Source organism: Cetorhinus maximus, chromosome 3, assembly GCF_964194155.1.
Source record: "Cetorhinus maximus chromosome 3, sCetMax3.hap1.1, whole genome shotgun sequence".
Classification (NCBI taxonomy): Eukaryota; Metazoa; Chordata; class Chondrichthyes; order Lamniformes; family Cetorhinidae; genus Cetorhinus; species Cetorhinus maximus.
In genome coordinates this window covers 50,027,372-50,044,132 of record NC_135881.1, presented here as the reverse complement: position 1 = coordinate 50,044,132, position 16,761 = coordinate 50,027,372, and the positions used below count along the sequence as shown (strand labels likewise).

General features: G+C 42.1%; 1 protein-coding gene across 15 annotated transcripts in view; it reads left to right on the top strand.

Annotated features, from left to right (window-relative positions):
- LOC144678302 (sickle tail protein-like) overlaps positions 1-16,761 on the top strand; it is a 599,821-nt gene that overhangs the window by 430,062 nt on the left and 152,998 nt on the right. For all 15 annotated transcript variants that reach the window (XM_078538135.1, XM_078538149.1, XM_078538129.1 and 12 more), the window contains one exon: positions 15,340-15,538. In XM_078538135.1, the coding sequence (XP_078394261.1) occupies positions 15,340-15,538 (199 nt within the window). The remainder of the gene's footprint in view (positions 1-15,339; positions 15,539-16,761) is intronic.

Here is a 16,761-nt window from a genome sequence, read left to right as displayed (position 1 = left end):
CAGCACTTAAGGTGCAGGTCCAGGTACTTTTTAAAAGAGTTTAGAGTTTTTGCTTCTACCACCAACTTTGGCAACGAATTCCAGACACCCACTACCCTCTGTGTAAAAAAATTCTTCCTCATGTCCCCCCTACACCTTCTGTCACTTATCTTGAATCTATGCCTCTGGTTCTAGAATTCTCCACCAAGGGAAACAATTTTATCCTGTCCACTCTATCTATTCCCCTCATAATTTTGTACACCTCAATCAAGTCACCTCTCAGCCTTCTTTGTTCTAAGGAAGATAACCCTAACCTATCCAATCTCTCCTCGTGGCTACACTTTTCTAACCCTGGCAACATTCTTGTAAACTTCCTCTGCACGCTCTCCAGAGCTATTACTTGTAGTGTGGTGACCAGAACTGGACACAATACTCCAGTTGTGGCCTCACCAGTGTTTTATACAATTCCAACTTTATATCCTTACTTTTATATTCTATAGCTCTGCCAATGAAGGAGAGCATTCCATATGCCTTCTTTACAACCTTGTCTACTTGAACTGATGCCTTCAGAGACCTGTGTGTACTTGTACGCCAAGATCTCTCACTTCATCTACCCCTCTTAAGTTTGACCTCCTTAAATGTATGACCTCACACTTCTCTATGTTAAAATCCATCTGCTACTTTACTGCCCATTCCAGCAACCCATCTATATCATTTTGGAGATTATGGCTATCCTCTACACTATCCACTACTCGGCCAATCTTTATGTCATCTCAACTCGGCCAATCTTTGTGCCATCAAGATACCAAGCAATATTTTTATATTATTAATAAAATTGGTACTATGAAAGGGGTTTCATTGTTAAAAGGTGAAGTTCAAAGAGGCCGGTGAGACAATGGCCAGAAATTTCCCCCATTGGGGAGGTGTTGTGCAGGGGCGGGCACCCCTGATCGGGGCTGCGCCGCCATTTTACCTGGGCAGGTCAATTAAGGCCTGTCCATCGTGATGCGCACCCAGAAGCGCTGTGCGCTCCCTGTGCGGACGGGGGGCATGCAATTCCCTGAGTGGCTCCCTGTGCTCTTTCACGCATGAGTGCGAAAGAGCACAGAGATCTCCCTGAGGCATGGAGGTGCCTCAGGGAGGTTTGTTTCAGTCTTAAACTTTTAAATAAAGGATTTTTAAACTTTTAAAACATGTCCCGTCATGTGACACTGTCACATGAGCTGGGACATGTCAAAGAATAAATGTATACATTTTTATTAGAATTTAAAACAGTTCATGAAACTTCATCCCGCCCGTGGATGAGGTTTCATGATAAATGCAAAGGCTGCCTGGGCTCTTTGCCTGCCCGTCAACCTTAAGGTTGGACGGGCAACTCATTAAATTGAGTTAATTTAGTTTTTAACAGGCCTTAATAGGCCTTTGACAGTCGCCCGCTGAACTGACAATCTAACTGACGCACGGTGATATCGGAACCCCCGCCCCACGTCACCGCGTTTCATTTTACGTGTCGGCGAGCGGGCCCTATCCCCTGCTCGCCAGCGGGAAAATGCTGCCCAATGAGAATTTGAATTCAATCAGTGGTGGTCGGTATAACTTCAGTTTTTGGGTGTGTAGAGCAGAGGCAATATGAGATCAAAAGGCAGCTGTAAGCCTCCAACTGGCTCCAAATGAACCAAAGTGAAAAGAACTTCATTTTAAATTCGTAAGGTGAAAATGCTTTGCCTGGTGTCTGGTTAAGTCTATGGGTTGCTGTTGCCTTAATGGAGATTAGTTTGGGAATTTGTTAAAAGTTATGATAGTAGAAATTTGCTGTAAATTAATAAAATGTTTCAGTTAGTTTGATGTAAAACCTCGAACTGGCGATCTGATTCCTGAATTTAGAGTCGTATCTCAAACATGACACTTAAAATTGTAAGTGATGACAGTTGTTTAAAGTTACCCTCTGGGAATTTTAAATAACTTCGCTTTATCAACTGCATCGGTCATAACATTGGGCCTATACTTATATTAGTGTTTAGAAAAATACTGAAACATGTAAAATTCTGAGGGGCTTGACGGGGTAGATGCTGAGAAGATGTTCCCTTTCAGGGGAATCTAGATCTAGGGGACACAGTTTCAAAATAAGAGGTCTCCCATTTAAGATGGAGATAAGGGGGAATTACTTCTGAGGTCTGTTAGTGTTTGGAATTCTCTTCCCCAGAGAGCAGTGGAGGCTAGGTCATTGAATATATTCAAGGTTGAGTTAGACAGATTTTTGATAGTCAAGGGTTATGGGGGGCAAGCAGGAAGGTGGAGTTAAAGTCTCAGTCGGATCAGCCATGATCTTATTGAATGGCAGAGCAAGCTCGAGGAGCTGAATGGCCTACTCCTCCTAATTCGTATGATCCTATGTTCTTCTATAGAATGGTACCAGGGATGAGAAACTTCTGGTATGTGAAGAGACTAGAGAAGACCATAAGACATAGGAGCAGAAATTAGGCCATTCGGCCCATCGAGTCTGCTCCGCCATTCAATCATGGCTCATAAGTTTCTCAGCCCCATTCTCCCGCCTTCTCCCCTTAACCTTTGATCCCTTTACCAATCAAGAACCTATCTATCTTGGTCTTAAATACACCCAATGACCTGGCCTCCACAGCCTTCTGTGGCAATGAATTCCATAGATTCACCACTCTCTGGCTAAAGAAGTTTCTCCTCATCTCTGTTCTAAAAGGTCTTCCCTTTACTCTGAAGCTGTGCCCTCGGGTCCTAGTCTCTCCTACTAATCGAAACATCTTCCCCACATCCACTCTATCCAGGCCTTTCAGTATTCTGTAAGTTTCAATCAGATCCCCCCTCATCCTTCTAAACTCCATCGAGTATAGACACAGAGTCCTCAAACGTTCCTCATAGCTGGTTTTGTTCTTGGAGCAGAGATGGCTAAGGGGAGATTTAATGGAGGTGTACAAATTAGGTGGGGTTGAAAGTGTAAGTAGAAACTATTTCCACTGCTGGGTGGATTGATGACCAAAGGATGTAGATTTAAGCTAATTTGCAGAAGAACCAGAGGGGAGGTGAGAAGTTTTTTTAATGCAGCATGTTGTTTAAATTGGAAATGCATTGTTTAAAGGGGTGACAAAAACAGATTCAATAACAACTTCCGCAAAGAAATTGATTAAATACTTGAAGGGGAAAAACAGCATGACTATGGGGAAGAGCAGGGAAGGGGGATTAATTTGATAGTTCTTTCAATGTGGTAGGAATAAACTTGAGTATATGTACAATTAGTAAATAGTAAATAGTAACCAACATTGGATTCAGCGGATCATTCCTGAAAAGTTGCTCAGCTTTGAGGATGTAACATATCAATGGACTTAGGAAAGCCCTAGGGCAGTGTATTTGACTTTGTAAAGTGTCACACCAAAAGCTGTTTGTCAAACTCATAGCTGTGGGGGTTCAGGGTATACCTTGGGGATGGAGCAAAAGAAACTGTTTGAAGGGTGGAAAGAAAATAAGTACTCATTAAAGGAGTATGTTGATTGGGAGGAGGGGAAGACCTGAGTCAGGTGCCTTGCAAAGACCACTGTCTATGATTTACATAAACACCTGGATGCAAACTTAATGTTATGTGGTCAGATTTGTTGATAGCAAACTGGAACAATGGAATTATAGAAAACATCTCAAATTAGCATGAGTTTGACAGAATCAGTGCGTGGGTAGATCAAATGGCAGCTAAAATATAATGCTTCCAAGTGAAAACCACATGAGATGGGGGAAAAAAGTATATATGATCCTGAACGGTCTTGACAAGGTAGATGTGGAAAAGATGTTTCCTCTTGTGGGTGAGTCCAGAACTAGAGGGCAGTCTTAAAATTAGGGGCCACTCTTTTAGGACAGAGACGAGGAGAAATTTTTTCTGAGGGTTGTGCAGCTTTGGAACTCTCCGCCTCCAAAGGCGATGGAGGCGGAGCCACTGAATATTTTTAAGGCAGAGGTAGATTCTTGTTAGGCAAGGGAATCAAAGATTATCAGAGTTAGATGGGAATGTGGAATTCGAAACACAAACAGATCAGCCATGATCTTATTGAATGGCAGGGCAGGCTTGAGGCTCTGAATGGCCTACTCCTCCTATTTCATACACTCATAAATAAACAATGTGTGTAGAAGAAAGGAAAGAATTGCCTTTAGATAGTGCCTTTCATAGCCTCGACATCACAAAGTGTGGGCCAATGTGAACATTGTTAAAATTGTAGAGGATGGAGGAGAAAGAGACCGAGGAACCTTAATAGAATCAATGAAAAACATGATCAACCAACACAGAAATGTGATCAATAAACTAACAATATGGTAGCCAATGTAGCCAATATGGTAGAAAAAAAGATGGAAGGGCTATGATTGAATTGTACAATGCTCTGGTCAGACCATACCTTGAGTACTGTGTCCATTTGTGGTTGCTGAAACATGAAGGAGATGTTAAAACACTGGAGGTGATGCAAAGTGCTATGGGGTTGATCTATAGTGTCAGGTGTCTGACCTTTGAAGAAGCACTTGAGAAACAAAACTTTTAGTTGGAAAGATGTCAGAGATGACCTTGGAGCGAGATGCGAGATTATAAATACATGGAAAATATAAATCCAAAACATTACTTTAAAATAAATTGGAAGTAAAAGACCAAGGGGACACAGATTCAGACTGGTTTTTAAAATAACTTTTAAGCTCTTATTGAGAAACTCTTTACACAGTGTGTGATCAACTCTTGGAATTGGACTTCACACCATGGATGTGGAGGTGAGAAAACTCAAACAATTGAATGTTGCACAGGCTGGGCTGGGGTCAGGGGTGGGTGCTGGAGGAGTGGCAGGGAGTAGGAAATCTGCTATCATTCTACAGGATTTTTGTTTTATTCATTCACGGGATGTGAACATCACTGGCTAGGACAGCATTAGCTGCTTAACAGAATTAAAATTTGTGGAATGGGGGGGTTCATTGTCAGCTTGGCCTAAGGAGAAGAAACAGTGAGTTGTGGTAAATGGCTGTTTTTCAGTCTGGAGTATGTTAGACAGTGATGTTCCCCAATACATAGGCTAGCAGAATGGGCAGACAAGTGGCACTTGGAATTTCCTGCTGAGAAGTGTGAGGTGATGCATTTTGGAAGAAGGGATAGGGAGAGGCAATATAGATTAAGTGGTACAGTCCTAAAGAGTATGCAGGGACAGAGGCACCTGGGTGTTCATGTACACATTTCTTTGCAGATGGCATGGCATATTGAGAGAGTTGTTAGCAAAGCATATGGGATCTTGGTGTCATAAATAGAGGTACTGAGTACAAAAGCAGGGAAGTTCTGCTTAACCTGTCTCAAGCTTTGGTTAGGCCACAACCAGAGAATTGTATCCTGGTCTGGTCACCACACTTTAGGAAGAATATGACTCTGACTCTCTGACTAATCGCCTTTGAAAAGGTGGTGACGAGCTGCCTCTCGAACCATTGCAGTTCGTGTGCCGAAGGTGCTCGCTCACACTGTACTAATGGGTAGAGAGCTCCAGGATTGCAATGATGAAGTGATTATATTTCCAAGACGGAATGGTGTGACTTGGAGGAAAACTTGGCGGTGGTGGTGGTTTTCCCATATACCTGCTAACCATGACTTTATGGCAGTAGAGGTTGTGTGTTTGGGAGATGCTATTGAAGAAGCCTTGACAAACTGCGGCAGTGAATCCTGTAGTTGCAGACGTGGTGCCCTGGCGATGGAGGGAGTGAATGTTTAAAGTGGTGGATCAGGTGTTAATTAAATGACTGCTTTGTTTTGGATGGTGTTGATCTCCTGGAGTTATTGGAGCTGCACTGGCCAAGGCAAGTAGAGATTATTCTGTTGCACCTTGTGCCTTGTAAATAGATAGGCTTTGGGGAATCAGGAGGGGAGTTACTTGTGCAGAATACTTATCCTCTAGCCTGCTCTCATAGCCACAGTATTTTGTGGCTGGTCTAGTTATGTTTCAGTAAATGGTAACCCCCAGGATGTAGATGGTGGAGTATTTGATGCTGGGAGTGCCATTAAATGTCTACTATAATTCCTGTCGCCTCTGAACTGGAAAAGGAAGTGGCCTCTCACTCCAGCTGCCAGCGGATGTGCAGTTTCTCCAACCGCTTATGTCACCATCACGCGTCCTGAAACTGTAGCTCCTACCGGTGCCTACTCCCTTCGTTGCTTCTCCTTGGGAGCCCTCCTGCTCCCCTACTGGCCCCATGCCACTCCCTTTGCCGTTGCTTCTCCCCCCTCCATCCCTCCTCCATCCCATGCTCCCCTTGCTGCTCCCCTCTCTGCATCTCCCCTCCACTCCCGCTATTCATTCTGCAAGTGAGGCTTTGGAGATGGAGTCGAGGGGATGTGAGGGAAGTGAGAGGGAGCATTGAAGGGATGTGAAGAAACAGCAAGAAGATGCAAGGGAGCAGTGAGGGGCTGCAGGAGGATGTGAGGGGACAGTGGGGTGCCGGGGGAAGCAGGGAATGCAAGGAGGGAGCAGCAGGGGCTGGTGGGGGACTGGGTTGGCGGTGGGGGGGAAGAAGGGGTGGCAAGGGTACAGTGAGAGGCCACAGGGGAAGTGAGGAGAAGTGCCAAGAGGCCATGGGGGTGGGGGAGAGGGTGGTAGGGTGTTGGGGAGCCAGAACAGTGTTGGATTTTCTATTATTTTTAATGCAGGCAGCTGTATGGAACGTTACTGTCAGTGATGTCACGCGCACTGTCTCTGCATCTGCACATGAGCAGGAAGTGCTCCCCCTACTGTTACAACGCAAATGTTGGAGATGGTCATCACCTGACACTTGTGCAGCATGAATATTCCTCTTCACTTATCAGTCCAAACCTGAATGTTATCTAGGTCTTGCTGCATTCAGGCATGGGTTGCTCCTCATTATCCAAGGGGTTTTGAATGGAAGTAAATGCTTGTGCAATCATCAGTGAACATCCCCACTTCTGAGCTTATGATGGATAGATAAACTAATGTGTGCCAGAGGGTATTTTTAATTATCATATGGAATACAGTAATGCGCTTATCATCAAGGCTGCCTAAAGCAGAGCCTTTCGATTTTTATTCACAGCCATTTTATGCTCGCATATCAAACGTTTTTATTTTCTTATTGAGAGAGAGGGAGGACTTATTTTACATTTTGTGGGCAACACCATACATGTATACGTTGAACACTTAAAGCCTGATGGGGGATAGTACTTTTTTAGGGAAGGGCAGGAAAGAGGGGGAGAATCCATAAGCTTAAAAATGTTTGCATCCTGCCGTTTTCCTCAAATACTGTCAGTATGTTTTCCTTTCAGAAATAGCTACTGTGACGTAGTGGGGTTCTGTCCTGTTTAATTTGATTAGGAACGAGAGATTAGAGATTTTAATTTAATATTTCTCAATGCAAATTTTTAACTTGCCAGTAAATGTCAGGATGTGGAAGGTGAAATTACACAACAAAGTCTGGAAGGAGAATATAGTTGCTAAGACCACCCAAGTGATAGAAAAATGGCCTAGAAATTTCATGATGATACACTCATGTTTCAGGCACTTAACAATGGCCAACCCTCAAATATGGCAGACAGAAAGCATGTGTTCATTATAGGCTGGCAATGCGTTACCTGTCAAATTGAAGTGTGAATCTCCAATTGCATCAGGACCACAAGGCAAACTTATTCAAGATGCGGAATACCTTTTCTAAATTACTGCCCTGCACATAGGGCCTTTCCTGATTTTTGATACATTTCCCCCACCCCAGCGCCCGACTCTTCAGATATTGAAGTTGTACAACAACATGTGGTACTATCCTGCAGGAACAACTGATCACTGGTGATAATTAAAGGGATCATGCACACCTGGAAATTTCGCTTGTGTTGTCATTTTCAGCCTGCTGATTAACTTCTGGGCATCTCATGTTATTTTGTCATTCTGGAAAGTTCACTTTGTTTGCACAAAACAGGATTTTTCTCATGTTGCATTGTTGGTGGCTAATTCATAAATACTGACTGGAGCTGTGAGTGGCCTCATTTAAGCTGCCATCAGGCTGCAAGACGAGGGACAGCAGCAAGGAAGAGAGCAGGTGCAGCTGGCTCAAGAGGGAGGAGGAGGAGGCCATAGTACAGGAGGCCAAACCCCGCAGAGATTACTCAGGGAGTACTAATTTAATCAAGGAGCAAATTTCTAAGTGCCATCGTTTCACTGAAGGTGCAGGTCACTGAGCTATTTTGTTTGCTATAGCTCTAACTCGAATTTTGAACTAGGCATGGACAACACTGAGGCTGTCCTGGTAACAGTGGCCCTTCACTTTGTATGCCACAGACTCCTTCCAGGCTGCAGCAGGTGTAGACTGCAGCATCTCACCATGGGCCAGAGTAGTCTGGCCCAGCTGGATGTGTGGCTCTAATGATGGAGTAGGTGACAGAGGAGGACAACCATCTCCTCTCCGATGGAGAGAGCACAATCCTGAGACTACACCTTGGCACTCCTATGGCTCTGCTTGAGAACACGGTGCAGGAGTGAGGTGATGCTTTGGTAGCTTCTGTAAACAGTGGGCCCCCTAAGCTAAGTTGGCAGCTATGAGAGCTATCAGGAGAGTCTCCATGATAGTGGGTGTAACTGTGTTGATGAAGCTGCCATCATTGGGCAGTTGGTCAGAATGGTCTCCACGCTTTGTACAAAGCTTTGATACAAGTGGGAAATGGATTCTTCAATGCTCTCCAACATTATTTGCAAGCAGGCCGGCCAGCGCACCTAACAATATTTCTTGCTGTACACCCATAAGTAATTTTCAGTAGGTTGTGCCCTTGAAGGGAACACATGAATCCCCTGCATGAAAGGTAGCAAAGCTCCTCTGACAAGCTGGCACCAGTGCCTTCTATCCCAGTACCCTAGCTCCTGCACAAGTGCTTGGTGACTCACCACATGAAGACCAACCCCGATGAAGGTTATTGTGACCACACACTTTTTCTCTCTCTCTACAGATACTGCAGAGCATTTCTGAAGCTTTCAGTTTTTATTTCAGATTTCTAGCGTACACAGCATTTTGTTTTTGTCTGTTTAATGTCACTCGGTGTAGCCTGAGGTACATTGTTTTCAGTATTGTTCTATTAATCGCTTGAGAACATAGGTGAGATCCCATCTATCTCGTATGTGTTTGTTAGTAAAGCCTTCTACAGGTTTCTATTCAAGGAATGCCGATAGAAAGAGTCCTTTCCCCTCTGCACATGCAAAGGTATCTGGCAAAACTTAATTTTGAATTAATTTTGTTTCAAAAGACCGATTACATTACATCTTTTTATTTTTTGCCATTTTTAAAAATGTTCCCTTTTTCTATAAGTTGTCCCACTTCCATATATGACAGAAATATTGAATGCTTCGCCTCAATAATTACCAGGCAAACTAACAGGGTCAGCATGACATTAGAAGTAGAGATCAAAAAAAAGACTTAAGATATAAAGCGGGGGGAGATAATAGATTTTTCAGACTTTGAAAATAAAAGCTCCTGCTCCGGATGAATTGCATCCTTGAGTACTAAAAGAAGCAAGAGAAGAGATAACAGAGGCACTCTTACATACTTATTTTTTAAAAACTCACTGGAAAAGAGGATAGTGCCAGAAGGCTGGTGGACAGCCAATGTTATACCTACGTTTAAAAGGAGAGATAGAACAAGTCCAGGGAACAATAAGACAGTTAGTTTAATCTGTTAGGAAAGATAATGGAATGCCTGCTCCGCCATTCAATATGACCCATGGCTGATCCTCTACCTCATTGCCATATTCCCGCTTTCTCTCCATACCCCTTGATGCCCCTAATATCCAAAGATTTATCAATTTCTTTCTTGAATATACTCAGTGACTTGGCCTCCACTGCATTCTGTGGGAGAGAATTCCATAGGTTGACCCACCCTCTGAATGAAGAAAGTTTTCCTCATCTCAGTCCTAAATGGCCTGCCCCGTATCCTGAGACTGTGGCCCCTGGTTCTAGACTCCCCAACCAGGGGAAACATCCTCCCTGCATCCAGTCTGTCTAGCCCTGTTAGAATTTTATACGTTTCAATCAGATCCCTCTCATTCTTCTAAACTCTAGTGAATACAGGCCCAGTTGAACCAATCTCTCCTCATACGACACTCCTGCCACCCCTGGTATCAGATCGTGAACCTTCACTGCACTCCCTCTATGGCAAGTATATCCTTTCTTAGGTAGGGTGACCAAAACTGTGCATAATATTCCAGGTGTGGTCTCACCAAGGCCCTGTATAACTGCAATAAGACATCCCTACTTCTGAACTCAAATCCTCTTGCAATGAAAGCCAACATACCATTTGCCTTCCTAATTGCTTGTTGCACCTACCTATTTACTTGGTGTACAAGGACACCCAGACCCCTTTGTAGGTCCACATTTCCTAACATATCACCATTTAAATAATACTCTGCCTTTCTCCTCTTCACACAGAAGTGTATAACTTCACATTTATCTACGTTATACTGCATCTGCCGTGTGTTTGCCCTCACACACAATTTATCTAAATCACCCTGAAGCCTCCTTGCATCGTCCTCACAACTCACAACCCCGCGCAGTTTTATGTCATCAGCAAACTTGGAAATGTTGCATTTGGCTCCCTCATCCAAGTCATTTATATATACCGTGAATAGCTGGAGGCCAAGCATTGATCCCTGTGGTACCTCACTAGTCACAGCCTACCACCTGGAAAAAGGCCCATTTATTCCCACTCTCTGTTTCTGGTCTGTCAATCAATTCTCAATCTATGCCAGTATATTACTCCCAATCCCATGTGCTTTAATTTTGCTCACTAGCCCCTTATGTGGGACCTTATCAAAAGCCTTCTTGAAATTCAAATACACCACATCCACTGGTTCTCCCTTATCTACTAGTTACATCCTTAAAAAACTCCAGTAGATTAGTTAAGTATGATTTCCCTTTCATAAACCCATGCTGACTTTGTCTAATCCTATTAATGCTTTCCAAGTGTTCTGTTACCACACCTTTTATAATAGTGTTATGAGACAGCCTTTCGGTAAAGTTGAGTTATTTAAAAATCCCAAAGGGAAACTTTAAACAACTGTCATAACCTATATTTTTAAGTGGTATGTTTGAGATGCAACTCTAAATTCAGGAATCAGACCACCAGTTCTCGAGAGGTTTTATATTAAACTAAATGAAACATTGTATTAATTTACACAAGTTGAATATATAAACATGGCTACAAATTACTACTATCATAACTTTTAACAAATCCCCAAACTAATCTCCATTAAAGCAATAGCAACCCATAGACTTAACCAGACACCAGGCAAAGCATTTTCACCGTATGAATTCAAAATGAAGCTCCTCTCACTTTGGTCCCTGTGGAGACAGTTGTAGGCTTACAGCTACTTTGATCTTGCATTGTCCCTGCCCCTACACACACGAAAACTGCTATTGGTTATATCTAGCACAGCTCATTGAATGTAAATTCTCATTGTATCATCAACCCCTTTGAACTCCACCTTTTCTAACGATAAAGCCCCTTTCATAGTACCAACTTTATTAGTAATATAAACATATTGTTTGGTCTCTGCTAGCTAGGTGCCAGATTTCACCCCACTTCTTGAATGCTCTATTCAAAAAATGCAAATGCAACTTCTACTTCCCTGTTTACATCTCAACACTAGTATGTGTCAAAGCACCCAGACTAGCTGTCTTTAATCCAATTAAGACACACCCACAGATTAAACCTCTGTTTTAAAAGAAAAATATTTTCCAACAATTTATATACATAAATAGCTTCATGACAATAGATTCTAGCATTTTCTCCACTACTGATGTTAGGCTAACTGGTCTGTAATTCTGGTTTTTTTTTCTCCCTCCTTTTTGAAATAGCAGGGTTACATTTGCCACCCTCCAATCTCTAGGAACTGCTCCAGAGCCTATAGAATTTTGGAAGATGACCACCAATGCATCCAATATTTCCAGGGCCACTTCGTTTAGTACTCTGGAGTATAGATTATCAGGTCCTGGGAATTTTTCAGCCGTTAACCACATTAATTTCTCTGGCACCATTTTTTTACTAATATGGATTTTCTTCCAATTCCTCCCTCTCACTAGATCCTTGGTTCTCTAACATTTCTGGGAAATTATTTGTGTCCTCTTTTGTGAAGACAGAAGCAAAATATGTGTTCTATTCTTCTGCCACTTCTTTGTTCCCCATTATAATTTTCCCTGTTTCTGTCTATAAGTGACCAACATTTGTCTTCGCTAATCTTTTACTCTTCACAAATTTATAGAAGTTTTTACAGTCAGATGTTCCTTGCAAGTTTACTCTCATATTCCATTATCCCCTTCTTGATCAATCTTTTTGTCCACTTTTGCAGAATTCTAAACTGCCCCCAATCCTCAGGCTTGCTGCTCTTTCTGGCAATTTTATATGTCTCCTCTTTGGATGTAATACTATCCCTAATTTCTTTTGTAAGCCATGGTTGAGCCACATTTCCTGTTTTTATTTTGCGCCAGACAGAAATGAATAATTGTTGTAATTCATGCATATGTTCCTTAAATATTAACCATTGCCAATCCACTGTCAACCCTTTTTAGTAAGATTCCCCAATCCATCATTGCCAACTCGTGCCCCATATCCTCGTAGTTCCCTTTATTTAGATTCTGGACCCTAGTTTTGGATTCAACTTCTCCACTCTCCATCCTAATGAACAATTCTATCATTTTATGGTCGCTCTTCCCCAAGGGACCCTGCACAACAAGATTGTTAATTAATCCTTTCCCATTGCACAATACCCAGTCTAGGATAGCCTGCTCTCTAGTTGGTTCCTCAATGTACCATCACATACACACTCCAGGAAATCTTCCTCCACAGTATTATTGCTAATTTGGCTTGTCCAACCTATATGTGGATTAAAGTCACCCATGATTACAGTTGTACCCTTATTGCATGCATCTCTAATTTCCTGCTTAATGCCTTCTCTCATATCGCCATTTCTGGTTGGGGGTCTATATACAAACCCACCAACGTTTTCTGCCCCTTGGTGTTTCTTATCTCCACCCAAACAGATTCCATGTCATGATTTTCCAAGCCAATATCCTTCCTCAATATTGCATTGATTTCCTCCTTTACTAACAATGCTACCCCATCTCCTTTCCCTATTTGTCTGTCCTTCCCAAATATTGAATACCCCTGGATGTTCAGTTCCCATCTTTGGCCACCCTGCAGCCATGTCTCCGTAATTGCAACTATATCATAACAGTTTATATCTATTTGCGCTGTTAATTCATCTACCTTATTGCAAATGCTCCAAACATTGAGGTACAATGTCTGTAGACTTGTCTTTTTAACCTTGTTAGTCATCTTAGCTTTATTTTGCACTTTGATCCCATTTGTTTCTCGCCCTTGTTTTTTCTGCCTCCTTTTACTTATTACTTTTCTGTCTTTCGTTTCTATCCTTGTTTCCCCCTCTTTTTTTGTCTCCCTGCTCAGGTTCCCACCCCCCTGCCATGTTAGTTTAAACCCTCCTCAACCGCACTCGCAAACTGCCCACCCCCCCACCCCCTTCCCCGAGGACATTGGTCCCAGTCCTGCCCAGATGCAGCCCATCCTGTTTGTATTGGTCCTACCTTCCCCAGAATCGGTCTCAGAAATCTAAATCCTTCCCTCTTACACCATTTCTTCAGCCATGTATTTACCTGATATATCCTGTTATTTTGTGCATAACTCCAAATGACTGGGGTTCAATTAATACTGAAGAAAATGCAGCAAAATGCAAGAAGACATTATTAATTTGGAGAATGGTCAAAATACAAAATGAATTCCAATATAGATAGGTGTGTGAGAAATCAATGGGTCTCACGTGTGGGTAGAGGAGCAAAGAGACCCAGGATTACAGATAAACAAATTGCTAAAATCATGGGTTTACGTGGACATAAAAATAGAAACAATTCACTGGGGTTCATTTCTAGAGGAATTGTTTCCATATTACAAAAGGATAGAGAGATACTGAAGAAGAAACAGGAATGTGATACAAGGATGGTACTTGGACTGATTATACCTATTAGCAAAAATTGACAGGCTGGAAATTTTTTCTAGAAATAAGACTGAGGACTGACCTATTGGAGGTCTTTAAGATTTTGAAGGGGTTTGATATAGCAGGCCTAGAAAAAATGTTCTGCTTGAGAGGGAGCCCAAAGCTAGCAATCAAACCAATTTTCTTTTCTTGTAATAAGTTGTAAACTTATTCAACAACAAAAAATCTTGGCTCCAGACTTACAAGAGCAAAATACCACAAGTGCTGGAGAAACAGAATGTTAGAAATACTTAGGTCTGGTGGCATCTTTGGAGAAGGAAACATACGTTTCGGGTCAGTGACCCTTTGTCAGAACACCATGCAGTCAGGCAGGATCTAACAAAGGGTCACCAACCTGAAACGTTAACTCTGTTTCTCTGTGTGTGTGTACCATCTACAAGATGCACTGCAGGAATTCACCAAGGCTCCTTAGATAGCACTTTCCAAACCCATGACCACTACCATCTAGAAGGTCAAGGGCAGCAGACCCATGGGAACACCACCACCTGGAAGTTCCCCTCTAAGCCACTCACCATCTTGACTTGGAAATATGTCACCATTCCTTCACTGTCACTGTGTCAAAATCCTGGAACTCCCTCCCTAATAGCATTGTGGGTGTACCTACACCATGGGGGACGGCAGTGGCTCAAGAAGGCAGCTCACCACCACCTTCTCGAGGGCAATTAGGGGTGGGCAATAAATGTTGGCCCAGCCAATGACACTCACATCCCATGAATGAATGAAAAAAAGATATACTAGACCTGTTCAGTATTCACAGCATATTGTGTTTGGCTCAAGAGGTTTTTGTGTTAAAAATCATCACAGAAGGAAATAACGAGCATTGTATTTACAGAATGTATCTTCACTAGACTTACATTTGTGGCCTGTAAGATGTGACAGCTCCAGCTGCCAGATATCATTTGAAGTGAATGTATTATTTTAGATAGCTAAGCACAATCCCCTTGTCCGCATCATATTCACATGCTAATTGGACAGCTATCAAAAGTAGGATTCTTTATAGACGTTTTTTTTCCCTCTCTTTCCAGAACAGGGACATTGTAACCAATTATTTAAATTCAACTATAAGCCCTAGCTGAGAAAAATTAAATGAAATTTTGGAATTTGGGTCCTTTTTTCCAACTTATGTATTCAATATTTCTAGCTGCATGACTGAATCATCAGGGTGTAAATTACTTTTTTGTTTTTAATGCTTTGCACTTGTACCAGTACTTGAATTGCATGTTTTAAATGAACCTGGTTTTGATTCAGTATCTGCATAATTTATTCCAATCTTTTGTTTGTAGGTGTACTTTACCTGCAGTATGGAGATGAAGTGATACCGTTTGCAATGCCAAATGAAATAACAACAATGGATACAGTTCATGCACTCTTTGTACGTGCCTTCCCCAAGCAGCTCACAATGAAAATGTTGGAATCTCAAAATGTAGCTGTATATATTAAGGATGAGGCCAGGAATATGTACTATGAGCTATCTGATTTAAGGTAAGCAAATAGCGCTAATGTTTTCGTTGTCTGCAGTGGATGCAACCCGTATACATCTAGATAGAAGGCATTTTTTTTTTAGTCTTCATTTTACGCCGTGAAAGAGACTTCTGAATGTCAAGAAAAACATTTTTGCTATGTCATTGGAATTCCATTATCTTGCATGCCATTGCTATAGTTTTGGCGTGCTTGTTTAAAGTTCCAGATAAAATTCATTTTGGTACATCGGCTGTACTTTACTCAAACTGGTCTTACCTACTTTCAGGGACTTCAGTTGAAGTTTATGGATTTGCAATAGCATAACTAAACAAGTAATGTCAACGTCCATCTTGTGACAAAGTACCCTCCTGCTGCACTAAGCTGCAAAATGCTTTTTCTTTATGCTAAAACATTTGGTGAAGTGCTAACCTTTTGTGGTTTCCGTAGTTTCAAATTACTCAACTGGAATCAACTGATTTTTGGCAGAATCTGATGTTGGGGGTGAACGTCGGGTCTCTGGTGTTTGTTGGCCTTAAGCTAATGGGTCAGGCTGGGAATCTGTCTCACAATGACTTCAGGCAGCTTTACTATGAGGAGTGTTGGTGACAGTAACCATTTTCTAATTGTTAACATTACCAATATAAATGGCTCAACCTTTGGAACTCCTATGCCATCACAGATCCATGTTTTCATAGGGCCATCATTATACCATTGGATTAGCTGTATCTTTTCCTAGCCTTTTAAGTGGGCAGCATTATTTTTGTGCATCTGTGTGCTTGTGCCATCTTTAGTTGTAATTTAGATAGATGAAATGTCTGCATGTTCTTCCCTGAACTGGCTATTTATAGTCTTATGGAAGGAACATTATCCTTGCAGAAATAGAGAATTTTAACGCATCCTGCTTTATTTTTACTTGCAGAAATATTATCTAATTTTGGGAGAGTGAAACTCCAAAAATAGTGACATCCAAGCCATTCTAATACAAATAACCAAATCATTTTCTTTCTTCCCCTTGACCTGGTTCCTCCCTAGTTCCTCCCTTTCCTACCTACTCTCCCCCGCCTCCCTCTCCCCCCCCCCACTGCCCCGCACCACATCACCAAAAAAACCCACCACCATACCGCTTAAACTTGTCCAGTCCAGAGGTTTCTGCAAGCTTTAGGTGTCCATTTCGGGCAGCTGTCCCAGAATTTACAAGTGACTGTAAAAATGTTTCCAATCATTGGAGACAGACTGAAGCTATC